The sequence below is a fragment of the Cnephaeus nilssonii genome (assembly GCF_951640355.1).
Source record: "Cnephaeus nilssonii genome assembly, chromosome: 7".
Lineage (NCBI taxonomy): Eukaryota > Metazoa > Chordata > Mammalia > Chiroptera > Vespertilionidae > Cnephaeus > Cnephaeus nilssonii.
This window is the reverse complement of record NC_137078.1, coordinates 76,593,024-76,608,914: the sequence shown is the minus strand read 5'-3', so window position 1 is coordinate 76,608,914 and position 15,891 is coordinate 76,593,024. Positions and strand designations below refer to the sequence as shown.

The window sequence follows — 15,891 nt, the reverse complement described above, 5'->3', positions numbered from 1 at the left end:
AAATAGGACCTTAGGTGCAGAGTGACAAGCTTTGGGGCTGACTCTGCCCCCTTTGATAGCTATGCACACAGATTGTCCTGTGTGACAGAAAAAGCCCGTGTCCCCTTTCCATGATTTTGCAAGCTATTAAGTTGGCTCTTCATATTCCTAAGCCTGGGCACTGACCAAGGTAGGGAATGGGGTGGGAACTCAAGACTCAGGCTCAACAATGCACAGAACTCTCAGTGCCTTACTGAGGTGACCAATTTTATGGATTCTCAGTAAGAAAGCTGGGGGCCATGGGGTGGCAGCATGCAGTGCCCAGAGCTGCCTGTAGATGGCGGACCAGTTCAGAAAAGCACAAATTGAATTCAGCTCCATTTTGATTCCTCCAGAATGAAGAATAAGGGAGTTCGGGCTCCGGGCAGGTAGTACCCAGTATCCTCAAAGGAAACGGTTCCATCCCAGGTCCTACCAGCCAAACAACACAATAAGCAGTGTAGATGTTTCAATGGCTTTATTAAATCTTTCTGGGGGTGGCAGTACCTCACAGCTGGAGAGATGGAAACGAAGCTGTGGTTTCAGTACGGGTCATTAAAGGGGTACAGAGGGTGTCCTGCATCTCTTGGGACCCTCTTCCCATCCACCTGGAAAAGAGACAGACATATGACCCTATTAGGAGTTAATATTTCAAAGATGCAGGGCATCTTTTCCCAAAACTTCCTGAACCTCACTTGTGTACAGCATGATGCCAAATGGCAATAACAAGGCCCCAGCCTCATAGAATGCCACAGTGTCAACAGCATTCCCACTAAACCCATAGCCTGGTACATAAAGTTTGCAGTCTCAGCTGGGAAGGAACTATTTATTTCCTTATGTGCAATAGGCTGCAACCCAATTTCAACCCCTCTAAGGCCGAGAATGCCTTCTAGGCTCCCCTCATTTATATCATTTACTAAGATTTTTCTATGTGTCAGGAACTATTTTAAAAATTTTAAAAATAGGAAGCTTAGGCTTGGAGAAGTTAAATAACATCTAGCTTACAAGATATAGAAAAGCAAGACTGGGACTCACGTGTTATACTTCTTATCACTGAGCCACTATTTCCTCCCAAGCTGAATAAAAAGAGCCCATTGTGTCCAGGGCAGTAATCCTACCAACAACACCATTCTTCCTCTCTCTGATCAGCAATATTGAGGCCAGGCTTGGGTCAAAATCCTGCTCCAAATCTAACATTCGCCGACTCTGGGGGTGTGAAACATACTCACTGTAAGCATGGGCACGATGTATCGCCAATTTTTATTCAGGGAATCCAGCTGCTTCATCTCTTCTGGACTAAAGGTGAAGTCAAAAACCTGGGGATAGGTAGTAGAGGTCAGGAAAGCCAGCTTTGTGAGTGAAAATCGGGGTTCCAAATCACTGCCTTCTTAGCCTGGCAGAGTTGGGGCCAGATTGTGTCCCAATGGCCTAAAGACAGGACCCATCACCAAGTACCTGGATGTTCTCAAGGATACGGGAAGGCGTGATACTCTTAGGGATGGAGATCACTTTTCGTTGGACCTGCCACCTGCGGTGGGGGGTTAAGGTAGATGAGAAAGAGGAGTCAGTACTCATAAGCATTGTTTTGTCTTCCATGCAGCCTTTTCTTTAAGCTCCTGAGCCCCCCCTGGAATGGGGAACATGATTCAGAGTGGCCTCTCCCAGATCACATGGCAAGAGTCTTAGCCTCATCCAGGCACTTGGATAAGGAACCCCTAAACCCTTACCTCCCAACCCAAGAGCCCTTTCTCTGACCTGACCTTCTTTCCCCAAGATTGCCCTCACCTGAGCAAGATCTGGGCTGGAGACCGGCCATACTTTTCAGCCAGTGCCAGGACCACTGGCTCCTCAAGCAGGACAGGCTCTTTAGGATCACGCCAAGCACGATCAGAGGAGCCCAGAGGGCTGTAAGCAGTCACCTCCAGGCCGCGTGCTTGGCAGTGAGCAATCAGCTCGTGCTGAGCCAAATATGGGTGGCATTCCACCTGAGCCAAGAAATAACCCATCACTATGGGGTGGCGACATCCAGCTTGCCTAGCTGTGCCATCCGGACCAACCTGCACTGCTGACCCCCCTACTTCCCTTCAGTACTTTTTTTTTTTTTAATACTTATTTTTTTATTGATTTCAGAGAGAGGAAGGGAGAGGGAGAGAGAGAGAGAGAGAGAGAGAGAGAGAGAGAAACATCCATGATGAGAGAGAGTCATGGACCGGCTGCCTCCTGCACGCCCCACACTGGGGATGGAGCCCACAACCCGGGCACGTGCCCTGGCTGGGAAGTGAACCGGGACCTCCTGGTTCATAGGTCAACGCTCAACCACCGAGCCACGCACACTGGGCCCTACAGTCCTCTTATCACTGTTTCCCACTGTCGGTTTCATTCTTGTCCCATACTTCAATGTCCTTCTTTATGTAGAGGAATTCTACACCAACATTTCTGACAACTTGCTAGCCATTTCCATGAAGTAGACCCATCACCTGCTCACTCATGCTCTTGCACATATACCTCACCCCCAAACAACTGACCTGCTATGCTGTGCTCACCTGCAGGACAGCTGGGCGCACAGAGGCCACACTGAGAAGATCATCAATCTGCCGACTGCTGAAGTTGGACAGGCCCAGTGCCCGCACCAGCCCCTTAGCCACCAGTGCCTCCAGAGCCTTCCAGGTCTCCTTGTAGTCAATGAAGTCATAGCGGACAGTCCCATCAGCATTCTTAGGAAAAGGGTCATCTCCCCGCCTGAGTGAAAGACAGCCTCTCAAGAGTGGGCACAAATGCCAGGCTTCTGCCTTACCTGCCCACCCAGCCACTCTATGTCCCACACTCCAAGCCCAGAGAGGGGAAAGGTCCAAGATTGAGAACCCATGTGAAGCTGCACTCCTTTATTTTAAATATATTTTACTGATTCTTCACAGAGAGGAAGGGAGAGAGATAGAGAGTTAGAAACATCGATGAGAGAGAAACATCGATCAGCTGCCTCCTGCACCCCCCCCCCCCCCCCACTGGAGATGTGCCCGCAACCAAGGTACGTGCCCTTGACCGGAATCGAACCTGGGACCCTTGAGTCCGCAGGCCGACGCTCTATCCACTAAGCCAAACCGTTTCGGCTGCACTCCTTTTTCTGTAGCTAAATTCCTGGATGCTGTAGCAGAAAGGGCTGAGTTCCCATGCCAAGTTCCTCAGCTTGCCACACAGATAGTGTTCCTATCCTGCTCCGCTACTGTGACTTACGGTAAGTTACTAACATGACTGACTCCCCCAACCTCTAATTCCCTGGATAAAGACACTGGCAAAGCTCACTCAAAGGCATAAGGCCAGTGTATCAGGTACAGGTCCAAATACTCCAGCTGGAGGTCGGCCAGTGTCTTCCGGAGGGCAGGCTCCACATCCTCGGGGTGGTGCTTAGTGTTCCACAGCTTGGAAGTCACAAATAGCTCCTCCCGAGACAGCGCCTGGTGCAGGGGGCAGGGCCCATAATGAGAAGAGCCAATGGGCACCCAGTCTTATCCACCCTCACCTCTGGGAGAGGAATTAGAAGGGAGCTGATGCCAGACCCCTCCAGCCAGGCCCCAATCCACCCCCTACCCCTCGCCTCTTAGATCTCTCATCCCATCCCTCGGTAGCCCCAGTCCTCACCTTGCCGGGCCCCACAGTCTCCTTCAAGGCTTCCCCAATTTCAGTCTCATTGCCGTAGATAGCAGCACAATCAATGTGGCGGTAGCCTACACTCAGGGCATGCTTAACAGCTGCTTTTACCTGCCAGGTGAGAGAAGCAGAGGGATTCAGCTCTGTTGGTCTGGGCCAGAAGCTGCCCTTCGGAGGGTCACTGGTGGCGGGAGGGGGCAGGAACATACCACTGCAGTCATCCATGTAGTGGGAGAGAGATGATGGAAAATGATTCTAGTCTAGGGGAAGGGACCAGAAGCCTCAAACCCTTTGTCCCCATCCCATTAACCTCCAAGGCTCCTTCCTACCCAACAATCTCAGCAGTGCCCAGCAAAAAACTAACGTGTTCCCAGCTACATGCTCAGAAGACGAATACATTGACCGAGGGCAGAAGTATAGGTCACGGAGCCAGGTTCCCTACCCTGAGGAGCTGGTTAGGGAAACATGATACACAGGTAAATATGCCTAGGCCAAGGCCATTGTGAGAGAGACCCTCAGGGAGCCATATAACCAAGCATGCTCTGGGGGATCAGGCAAGCAAAAGAGGTGAGGGGGGAGAAAATTAAGGAAATAGAGATGTGAGATGGAAACTAGGCCCAGAGCCTCCTTCCAGAAGAGAAAAAAGCAGGTATCAAGTAGGAGGCCAGGGCCAGTTAATTTGCTAAAAACTTGACTATAAACATGGCATCAGAGGCAGAACCAGACGCCAGGCCCTTGGCATTCAAGATCCCCATCTAGGTGCAGGTCTTACTACCCAGACATATTTCCCAACCCCTGTCCCTACTACCCTTGCTGCTTCATTCTGCCCGCCTCCTTGTTGGCCCTGTCTCTGACCTCCACCCCTTGCCTTCATCTAGCTGCTGGACTTGTCCTGCCATGTCAGTGCCTGCCTGGAGCACAAAGATCCCAGCTCCACAGTCCTAGGCAGCTGTAGGAAGGAAATCAAAGGGGAAAAAGGCAGTCATCCAACCACACCACAAACACTAGCCAAAATCCCAGAGAGAAGAGGCTGTTCTCGATGCCTGAGCCCCTCCCAAACTTAATCCCCAAACTTCTCCAAACTCTGACTCAGATGCCCAAGGAACAATGGCATAGCGCTGGGGAGATGCCCAACACTAGGTGGATGCTGAATTTCTAGCTATCAATCCTAGGAAAGCGGGTCTCCATTCCCAGGCCCCCCAGGCTGGAAGGGTTTACATCAGGGGTCAATAAACTCCAGCTCATAGCTGCCTTTTGTTTTTTGTCAGCCCTGAGCTATGAACTTTTTTTATATTTTTAAATGGCTACATAAGTACATAATCACCTCCATTTTGCAATCTGTCCAGCAAAATCTAAATTGTTAACCATCTGGTTCATCAAAAAAAAGTTTGCCCTGGCCAGTGAGACTCAGTGTTTGAGCATAAACCTATGAACCAGGAGGTCATGGTTCAATTCCCGGTCAGGGCACATGCCCAGGTTGTAGGCTCAGTCCCCAGTGTGGGGCACCCAGCCGATTGGTGATACATTGATGTTTGTATCTCTCTCTCCGTCTCTCCCTCTCCCTAACTCTCTGAAATCAATTTAAAAAAAAAATATATATATATATATATATATATATATATATATATATATTTAAATATATTTTATTGATTTTAGAGAGGAAGGGAGAGGGAGAGAGTGATAGAAACATCAATGATGAGAGTCATTGATTGGCTGCCTCCTGCACTCCCCCTACTGGGGGATCAAGCCCGCAACCCAGGCATGTGTCCTTGGCCAGAATAGAACCTGGGACCCTTCAGTCCATAGGCCACCGCTCTATTCACTGAGCCAAACCAGCTAGGGCTATATATATTTTTTTAAAGAAAAAGTTTGCCCCCTAGCCAGTTTGGCTTCCCAGCCTTGGTTGGGTTGCATGTAGGAGGAAACCAATTGATGTGTCTCTCTCACATTGATGTTTTTCTCTATCTCTTCCCCTCCCTTCCACCTTCTCTCTGAAAATCACTGGAAAAATATCCTCGGGCCTTAGCAGGTTTGTTTCAGTGGACAGAGTGTCAGCCTGCAGACTGAAAGGTCCCAGGTTCGATTCCAGCCAAGAGCACATGCCTAGGTTGTGGGCTCAATCCTCAGTGTATGGGCATGCAGGAGGCAACTGATTGGTGATTCTCTCTCATCATTGATGTTTCTAGCTCTCTCTCCCTCTCTGAAATCAATAAAAATATATTTTAAATATATATATATATATATATATATATATATATATCCTCAGTTGAGGATTAACAAAAAAAGTTTGTTAACCCTTAGTCTTGACCTAGTTATTCTTCAAACCCTGACTGATACCTTCTGTGTGACTACCTCTGGAATGAGAGAGGCCCAGCCCTCAATGAACCCAGTGATGATCAGATCACAGCACAGGGTGATGACATATTAGGGGTCAGCAATGGGCCATACACAGAGGGGTCCCACATCTGCCAAAGGATTCAGTGTCGATCCAGTTAGGGAAAGGGTTCTTTCCTATGACCTTGCCCTGCTGACCCTCTCAGCCCCTCCTCTGAGTCAGCTGGCTAAGGACATGTTACCAGGCCCTTCTTCCCTTGTTTTTCCCACTGCCCTCCAGGCTCATCCCACCCTAAGTGGAGTACAGGGATGGGGCTGCTAGGGAAAATGCAGGGACTCTCTCCCAAATACTGCCTTTTCCCTAGCAGCGGTACAAGAAGCCCTCCTCTTCTTCCCCCATCCCTCACCTGGCCAGGATTGCTCTTCCAGGTGCCCAGTCCAATCAGGGGCATCTTCTGCCCAGTGTGCAGGAGGAGACAGGAAGCTGCCATTGCCTCCTGAAACAGAAATGGGAAAAGAATGATGTGGGGATCAGTGCTGCTTGGGCTTCAAGACTCCTGTCAATCATGGGTGACAAAGGAGGCACAGAGGTGATGAGAACAAACTTGTGGTTGTGTGTATATGCCCAGAAGCAACCAAAGTCAGTAGCTCCTGGACAAACATTAACCAGACCACCAGCCTGGCTGCCCTTCCTTTCACCGGCTAAAGGTCTGTGTTTAAGAGCTCCGATACCTAAAAACAAAGGCAGGGCGGCTCCCCAGAAGTGCCTAGCCTTGACTACATAAGGTCTCAAGCCAGTAAGACAGGCAAAGGCCATTATGAGTCAATGTGAGACAGGGTGACAGAATAGGCTCAGGAAAGGGTTACTTCTCTGAGGATGAAATGAACATTCCCAGGAATTTGTCAGAACTACAGAGACTCTCTGAGTTCCTCTCACAGAGGTCTGATACACCATGCTGCTAGGCCTGAGTGGGCTCTTACAAGGGAAGTATAATATTTTGTAGATGAAAAAACAGGCATAGAGAGATCAAGTTATTTGCTCCAAATCAACAGCTAAGTTGGCAGAGCCAAGGATTCAAGAATGGAAAAAGGCAGGTAAACACAGACCTATAAAATATATGTGTTGACAGTAGACAATGTATGTACAATGTGCTACAGAAAGCAAGTAACTTCTGTAGAGCAAGAACCAGGGAACATTGACATTGGCTTTTAAGAATGAGTTGGATTTTCCCTGGAGTCAAGGGGAAGTCTTTCCAGTATGGTGAATTAGACACAGGATTTCAGTGCAGCAGACAGCAAAAAATTTCAGATGCAAGAAAATTTCCAGCCCTAACCCGTTTGGCTCAGTGGATAGAGCGTCGGCCTGCGGACTGAAGGGTCCCGGATTTGATTCCGGTCTTGGGCATGTGCCTTGGTTGCGGGCACATCCCCAGTGAGAGGTGTGCAGAGGGCGGCTGATCGATGTTTCTACCTCTCTATCCCTCTCCCTTCTCTGCAAAAAATTAATACAATATATTTTTTTAAAAATTTCCAACTGAACAAAAGCAGGTAGTTGATTGGAGCAACCCCTTTGAAGAGCTATGAAAATTAGAAGTTTCCAAATGGCTCTAGAATGAATACTCATTCAGTCAGCAAATGATGAATATCTAGGCCTTGTGCTAGATGCAGATATTCAAATAGAGTCCCTGCCCTCTTGGAGCTAATGGTCTGGTGGAGGAGGGGGGAGGGCAGACGATATGGGTGCAATATATAAGAAATATGACCAATATCTGCACAAGTGCTATAAAAAAAAGAGTACGCTGGCTAGGATGGCTTCTTGGAGGTGCTGAGTCAAGTCTTAATGAACCGGAGTTATCCAAGTGAAAGGGAAAGGAGAAAGAATGCTCACCCCCAAAGTAAGTAAAGTAGAAAGCTTTTCACTTGATCTCATCAGTACTATAAGTATCACTCTCTCAGGATTGATTTCATTGTTAGCAATACCTTTTAAATATAACCTTTGTTTCCAAGTTCTGAAAGGACATCAAGAATATTATCGTTACCCAGCTGTTGTGGCTTGGAGGTTAAGTGTCGACCCATGAACCAAGAGGTCACTAGTTTAATTCTTGGTCAGGGCGTATGCCCATTGCAGGCTTGTAGGGGGCATGCAGGAGGCAGCAAATCAATGATTCTCTCTCATCATTGATGTTTCTATCTCTCTCTCTTTCTCCCTTCCTCTCTGAAATCAATAAAAAAATTTTAAAAAGCAAGCAAAAAAATTAAAATATAGGCACTTCTCTATGAGTGTAAAATTTCTTCTTTGTATAAGCTTATATCAGTTAACTTTTAAGATTCTTGTTTACAATATTTTAAATTGAAATGTGTCAATTTAAGTGGTCATTTTAAACTATATTTTTATTGATTTCAGAGAGGAAGGGAGAGGGAGAGAGAGACAGAAACATCAATGATGAGAGAGAATCATTGATTGGCTGCCTCCTGCACATCCCCTACTGGGGATTGAGCCCACAACCCCGGCATGTGCCCTTGACCGGAATCAAACCTGGGACCCTTCAGTCCACAGGCTGACGCTCTATCCACTGAGCCAAACCAGCAAGGGCAATAAAAACATTTTTTTTTTTAAAAAAGATTATGGTAAAGCAGATAATAAGGGAAGTTGTGTGTACAACCTACACACCAAAATTGTCTTTCCTAATACTTCTGACTCAGGAAGAATTTTACAGTCCGTCTAGCACAACAAGTTACGGAGACCACTTCTTTCTGCTAAAACAAAAATGGTCAATCTGGGAAGCAAACCAAAGATTGCTGAGAGCAATTCTCTGTTACCAGACTTTCCAGGGATCAGGCAAGTATGTCTGGAGTTCACAGGAGGAACTAGCTTTCCATTTAACATCAGAGTCTGTGGCTGATTTCCTGGGCTTGATCCCCAAACAAGTGACCTGTTGGCCTCTCTAAGATTCCCCAGCACACAGGGGAGGGCTCTGAAATTACAACTGGGCTGAGAGCTTGAACAAAAACCATGCTTAAGGGTAAAAGGAAGAAGAAACTTGATGCTTGTTTCTCCCTTTCTTTTGTTGGTGAAACTGAAAACCAAAAGGTCTGAGGCTTGGGAGTGTAGTGGGGGGAGATCATGGAGGTAGGAAGACCTAACAAAGATCTGCAAAGAACAAGAGCTACAAAGAAGTAAATGCAGGGGCCCCAGCAGAAGACAGATGTTTTTCTCTAGGACAGGAAGTCATCCTCTTCCAGTTCTTGACTTCCTCATCTTCTGCCTCAGGCAACAGCTTTCCAGCCTAGCCCTGCATTAATAGGCTTTGAGCTTGTCAGGAATTGCCTCACTGGACCTTGGCAGCACTCAGAAACCCTCATGTTATATTGGGAGAGGTTCTAAATATAAAAGAAAGAGAAGCTGTGTATGCATGAGGAGATGTGGAAGAGGGTAGCATTGGGAGTCAGGTTTTATTGGAACTTACGTTCTTTCACACTGAGGTTCAGTCTTCCCTTCTCAAAGGAGGGCTTTACAGCTGCTGGCTGGATGTGGGGAACTAGAAAACACAGGAAAAAGAGGAAGCAGCATGTGGATGAGTGTTCCATTTATGGGCCTTTCCTCAGCCTCCCATAAATGTTGGTGTCCCTCAAGATTCTGTCCCCAATCCTCTTCTCACTCCCTAGTAGAGCTCATGTCTTCAGCTATCTACTTAAGTACTCATTCTTCCCACCCCAGTTCTGTATATTCAACTCCCTCTGTTCATCTCCACAGGAGTGTCCTACAGGTATCTGAGACTCAACATGTCCAAACTGTACTTGTCAAATCCAGCAGCAGAGCAGAGAGGAAACAATTCAAGGTCTGGGGTTCCACAGACCTGGGTTTGAATCTCAGCCCCATCTTGTGAAGAGATACTATATCTAAAGCACTTTACACAGTGCCTTACCCATGATCTTTCTGTATATTTTTTCTCAACAGGGACTCAGGGCCCTAGTGAGAAAACAAACCAGACAACATGCTACTTTTGAGGAGCACGTCTACAATTTCATAGAAAGGCCAGATCCCCTGGAAAAAAAAATCGTTAGTGAGCAAACAAAATGGAAGATGGCAACTAAAACTTACTGAGCAGCTAATATGTATACCAAACTCTTTAAAAGCTTTATCTCATTTAATTCACTGGGTCTTTAAAAAGCCATCTAAATAAAGTATTTCAGTTCATTTGAAGTATTTTTTAGTATTATCAGATTATGATTTCGATAGGTGACGGGGAAGAGAGTATATCTTCTCCTGTACTTCTAATAAGCCAGCATATATATGTAACGGTGATCAAGATTTGGTCTATTTGGCTGGGTTAAAAAAAACCTGTTAGTACTTGTATATATAAAGAATGATATTATTTGCTCTAAACTGTAATGTAAAACCTAAAACTACAACAACACTTCACATACTTCTTTTTTTTTTTTTTTTTAGGCATAAAACAGCATATGATTATATTTAATACACAAGTTTGATACAACCAAAAAGTAAAACACCAGAGTAAAATAGTAACAAAAACATGGTATTTCATTTGCAATGAATGAGAAATGGTTAACATCTTTAGTCATAACACTTCACATACTTCTTGATGTGAAAAAAAAAAAACTTAAAAAAAAATACATTTCCTAAATCTTTCTCCAGTCTATCCATAGTTACCTCTGCTGCCACTGCTCTAGTTCTGACCACCCTTACCTGAGCCAGGGATCTCTCTGCTTCCAGTGTGGCCCCTCTCCCCACAATCCACTCACTTCATCTGACCATGTGACTCCCAGGTTCAAACTCTTCCAGCAGCTCTCTCCTACCCAGGACAAAGTCCAGACTCCTTAGTATACCCTTCGTAACCTGGCTCCTACAGTCCTCATTTTTCCTCCTCATTTCGGACTCCATGTTTCTGAGTTTGCAGAGTGAGCCACCAGTTACTTGATTCCAGGCCTCTGCACACTTTCCTTCCCCAAGTCCCAATCTTACCTGGCTAATTGCTGCTCATCCTTCAGCTAGCACTTTAAACTTCTGGCTCCTTCCATGTACTGACAGCTAGTGCACACAGCTGCAGTTGTCTGTTTATATAAGTTTCTTCCCACAAACCTGGGTACTCCTTGAGGTCAGAGCCCGTCATCTGTCTGAACCCCTCACTCCTAGACTGCCCGCCCCATACATACATATACACACACACACTAAACACATACACACAGAGGCAAAGGGGAGAGATCTTGACAGCTGGGTATTTGAGAAAGTCACTGCCTTCTTCCTTTCCCTTCTTGGGTAACTTGGAAAGAATCACCTCTGGGAAATATCAAAGAACTTTACTATCTCTGCTCCTCATCCCCCAATAAAATCCCAATGGCTCCAGAGAGAATGCTATGGAGATTACTCCTGTACAAAAAAAAAAACAAAAAAAAAAACTGAGACCTTGGGGAAAATAACAGGCGCCTGATCAGAACCATAAAGTCTCTGCTAAGGTAGGAGGTCCTGCAGCCCTGCTTACGGTCAAACTGAAGGGAAGAGTTAATAACAGCCCCATCTGGTGAAGGTTCAGATTCTACAGAGTCTCACTGTAACAGAGCTCCGAGGCCACCGAAAAGCACGCCCTGACTTTCCCAAACTCAAGGCAGGTGCCCAAGCAAGCAAACTGTGACCCCTCCTGCTACTTTTGAGAAGCATGTCTACAATTCCATAGAAAGGCCAGATCTCCTGGAAAAAAATCGTGTTAGTAAGCAAGCAAACAAAATGGAAGATGGCAACTAAAACTTACTGAGCATCTAATATGTGCCGAACTCTTTAAAAGCTTGATCTCATTTAATTCTCCCCACAGTTCTGAGGTAGGAACTCATTTAACCGCTGTGGAAATTGAGGTCCAGAGAAACAGCGCGAATAAGAGGAAGAGTTCACATCTGAAACCGAGGCTGGCCCCCTCCAGAACCTGCGCTCTCCACTCTGCCCCGGGGCGGACACCTCTGTAGTGAAGGATCCAGGCCAACTCCTCTGTAAGAAAAGATGGGGCCTCAGCAGGAGAAACTCACCCTCGCACCCGCGCTGAGCGTGAAGAAGGTGGTATAACCGCGGCTCAGGCCTGAGCCCAGCTCGGGATCCAAGGAGCCTCGGCTTCCGGGATGGGAGGGCTGCACGGGAAGTCCGCCTGACCGTGAAGGCAGGAACCCGGTCCTAGTCCGACCGAACTCCTCCCAGAAGAGGGGCGAGGGCTGGGCACTCGGCCTCTCTAACAGTGGTGCACCCCGCCCCAGCCCCCCGCGGAGGGACTTGGGGGTGGAGAGCTGGGCGGCCGCACCATCTCCTCCTCGGGGCGCGGATGGTCGGACTGGCCGAAGCTTAGATACCATTGGCCACGCGGGTTTGGAGAAGGCGCGGGCAGAGGGAAACCTGCGCTGTGGTCACGTGGGAGGTCTGGGGCGGGGCCAGGCCGCGCCTCTGCTGGCCCACGCTGCACCGCGCGCCGCGCTCTACGCCGCTCCAACTCCTGCCAGAGGAAGGAGGGTCCCCAGTACCACTTTCTTCTGGTGTCAGGTCACCTTCCTGATTCATTCATCTAACTCGCTCCATTCTCCCTTACCGTCAGGTTGGCCGGGTTCCCAGAATATACTCAGCTGAGCCCGGTATTAGGTCCTGCAAACTGAGACTCCAAGAGCTGGAGAGTCCGTGGTTCCTGCTGGCCTGTGGACGCTAGCCACGCATTTCTGTGCCAGGCACTGTGCTAGACTTTATAAGCGTGATTTTATCGAATCTTTATAACAACCCTGGATGGCGAATGTTCTTAATTTTACTTCTTGTAAGTCTTTAGTGAAGTATATAGTATATAGCATACGTACAAAAAAAAAAGTACAAATCTTAAATTTGCAGCTCTTAATTTTTGGGGGAATGTAATTATCATCCAGGTGAGGATAACTGATATTACCAGAATACTTGAAGCCTGTGAGAAGTATTCGCTGTCTATTTTACAGATTGGACAGATTCAGCAAGGTAAAATAGCTTGCCCAAAGTCACACAGCTGTTAAGTTACAGATTTTAAATTTGAAATAGAGCCTGCTTTTTAGGCTGAGAGGTGTCTTGCATTTATATGTGTCAATGTAAGAAACTTTCAAACCTGTGAAGATTTTTTTGCGAGTTATATGAGCCAACCTGTAGGAAACATCACATTGAGATAAAACTCAAGCGAATAGCAGTTTTGCACCTTGTTTTATACAATACAATCAAAAGAGAATACATAACCCAGCTGACATGGCTTGTTGTATCGCAAATCAGTGAGCTGGACAAGACACCTTAATCAGCCTATTAGTTAGGAGTCATCTTTATTGTGCACAGGTTCAGAGCAGATTACCTCTGTCAAATTCTGAACAAACACAGGAGGGAGTATTTCCTTTTTATATCCTTCCAGTTCTTTGTGTAAAACAGCTTGTAACCTTGAGTATATATCATATCTAACAAACACCTGTCATATCTATACAGACAACTTGTAACTTTGAGTACATATCATATCTATATAGACACCTGTAACCTTGGATGAACAAACACTTAGCAGAATATGGGAATTATCAGTATCACTGTATCAGCCACTTTAGATGGCTAGCTTGCAAGGTCAGACAGTTAAGTTTATCTTTTCTACTAGTGGCCCAGTGCATGAAATTTGTGCACAAGGATGGGGAGGGTCCCTCAGCCTGGCCTGCACCCTCTCCAATCTGGGACCCCTCGAAGGATGTCCTACTACTGGTTTACAGGGATCGGGCCTAAACCAGCAGTCGGACATCCCTCTCGCAATCCGAGACTGCTGGCTCCTAACTGCTCACCTGCCTGCCTGATTGCCCCTAACCACTCTCCCTGCTGCCCCCAACTGCCCCCCGCCACTGGCCTGCTCACCCCCAAATGCATCCTCCCAAGCCTGATCTTCCCCAACTGCTCCCCATGCCAATGTGCCCGCCCCCAACTGCCCCCCCTGCTGGCCTGCTTGCCCCCACCTCCCCTCCCCACTGGCCTGCTCACCCCCAACTGCCCCCTTGCTGGCCTGCTCACTCCAAACTGCCCCCCCCCCCGGCGCTGCCTGATCACCTCCAACTAACCCCCACTGACGTCCTGCTTGCTCCCAACTGGTCCCCCTGCTGGTCTGCTTATCCCCAACAGTCCCACCCCCCACCAGCCTGATCACCCACAACTGCCCTCCCCTCTTGGCCTCTAACCGCCTCTACCTCAGCCCCGCCACCATGGCTTTGTCCAGAAGAACGTCCGGAAGGTCTCCTGGAAGGTCTCCCAGTCTAATTAGCATATTATACTTTTATTAGTATAGATAGAGGCCTGGTGCACAGGTGGGGGCCGGCTGGTTTGCCCTGAAGGGTGTCCCGGATCAGGGTGGGGGTTCTCTTGGGGGGTGGGGCAGCCTGGGCAAGGGGCCTGTGGTGGTTTGCAGGCCAGCCACACCCCCATGGGGTGAGGGTCCCCACTGGAGGGGGGCGTGGCCAGCCTGGGTGAGAGGCTAAGGGCTGTTTTCAAGCTGGCCACACCCCCTTCAGGGTGGGGGTCCCCACTGGGGCTGATGGCTGTTTGCAGGCTGGCCACACCCCCTTCAGGGTGGGGGTCCCCACTGGGGTGCCGGCCAACCTGGGTGAGGGTCTGATGGTTCCCACTCCTCCTTTTTTTCTTCTCTTTTTTTTTTTCCAGTGCCTCCTTGAGTGGAGGCCAGGGCCGGCTGGAAGCAAGTATCTGGGATTTATTTATCTTCTATAATTGAAACTTTGTAGCCTTGAGCGGATGTTAGGGCTGGCTGGTAGCCTGGGTTGCCCCTGGAAACCCAGGCTCCCAGCCCCTCCTTGAGCAGAGACCATCGCCAGCCAGGGCGGGTGGGAAGCTTGGCTTCCTCCATCGCCGGGGGCAACCCAAGCCTCCTGCTCTGCTCGCCCCAGCTCTGTGGCCGCTGCCATCTTTGTTGGGTTAATTTGCATACTCACTCCTGATTGGCTGGTGGGCATGGCTAGTGGGTGTAGTGGAGGTACAGTCAATTTGCATGTTTCTCTTTTATTAGTGTAGATTATTCAAGCTAAAAACAAAGTTATATTTTATAGAATAAGAGACTATCTAAAAATAACAGAGTAGTTCAAACAGCAGTTTTAAACAGCAGTTTTCCAAAGGAGGGACCACCATGCTTCAGGCTCAGTGGTTGAGCCTACACCTGTGAACCAGGAGGTCACGGTTCAATTCCTGGTCAGGGCACATGCCCAGGTTGTGGGCTGGATCCCCAGGGTAGGGTGTGCAGGAGGCAGCCAATCAATGATTCTCATAATTGATATTTCTCTCTCTCTGTCTCTCTCTCCCTCTCCCTCTCTGAAATCAATAAAAAATATATTTTTTAAATGCCTACAAGACATAAAAGAAAAGAGCCAAGTAGGCTGTTAGATATATGAGTTTGGAGCACAGTGGTGTGAAGTCAGGGCTGTATAAATGTTTAAGGTCCTGAAACTGGAAGAGCTTACCTAGGGAGTGAGACATTAGAGAAATGAGGGCCAAGGATTCTGCTCTGGAGCAGCCTGCAACGTTTAGAATTCAGGAAGAGGATCCACAAAAGGAACAACCAATAAAATGAAAGAAAATTCAGGAGAGTGTCAAATCCAGAAGCCAGGTAAAGGAAGCATTTTTAAAAATATATATATTTTTATTAATTTCAGAGAGGAAGGGAGGGGGAGAGAGAGATAGAAACATCAATGATGAGAGGGGATCTTTGATTGGCTTCCTCCGGTAGGCCCCCTACTGGGGATTGAGCTAGGGCTAAATTTAGGAAGCATTTTAAGGAGAGAATGAGCAGCAAAGATAAATGCTGCTGAGCGGTAATTTAAGATGATGATTGAAGTGCTCGCTTTGGCAGCACATATACTAAAATT

General features: G+C 47.6%; 1 protein-coding gene across 2 annotated transcripts; it reads right to left on the bottom strand.

Moving 5' to 3' along the window:
- Positions 1-481: 481 nt before the first annotated feature.
- On the bottom strand, positions 482-12,404 carry AKR1A1 (aldo-keto reductase family 1 member A1). Of its 2 annotated transcripts, none has more exons than XM_079777629.1 (10): positions 12,034-12,404; positions 9,465-9,536; positions 6,405-6,494; positions 3,655-3,774; positions 3,319-3,470; positions 2,562-2,757; positions 1,804-2,003; positions 1,474-1,546; positions 1,248-1,334; positions 482-626 (listed from the first exon to the last, which is right to left on the bottom strand). In XM_079777629.1, exons 3-10 carry the CDS (start codon positions 6,486-6,488, stop codon positions 561-563), a joined length of 978 nt encoding a protein of 325 aa, XP_079633755.1. In that variant the 5' UTR covers positions 6,489-6,494; positions 9,465-9,536; positions 12,034-12,404; the 3' UTR covers positions 482-560. The 2 variants fall into 2 exon arrangements, with proteins under 2 accessions (XP_079633755.1, XP_079633756.1); XM_079777630.1 differs by lacking the exon at positions 12,034-12,404 and adding an exon at positions 11,766-12,018.
- Positions 12,405-15,891: the final 3,487 nt, after the last annotated feature.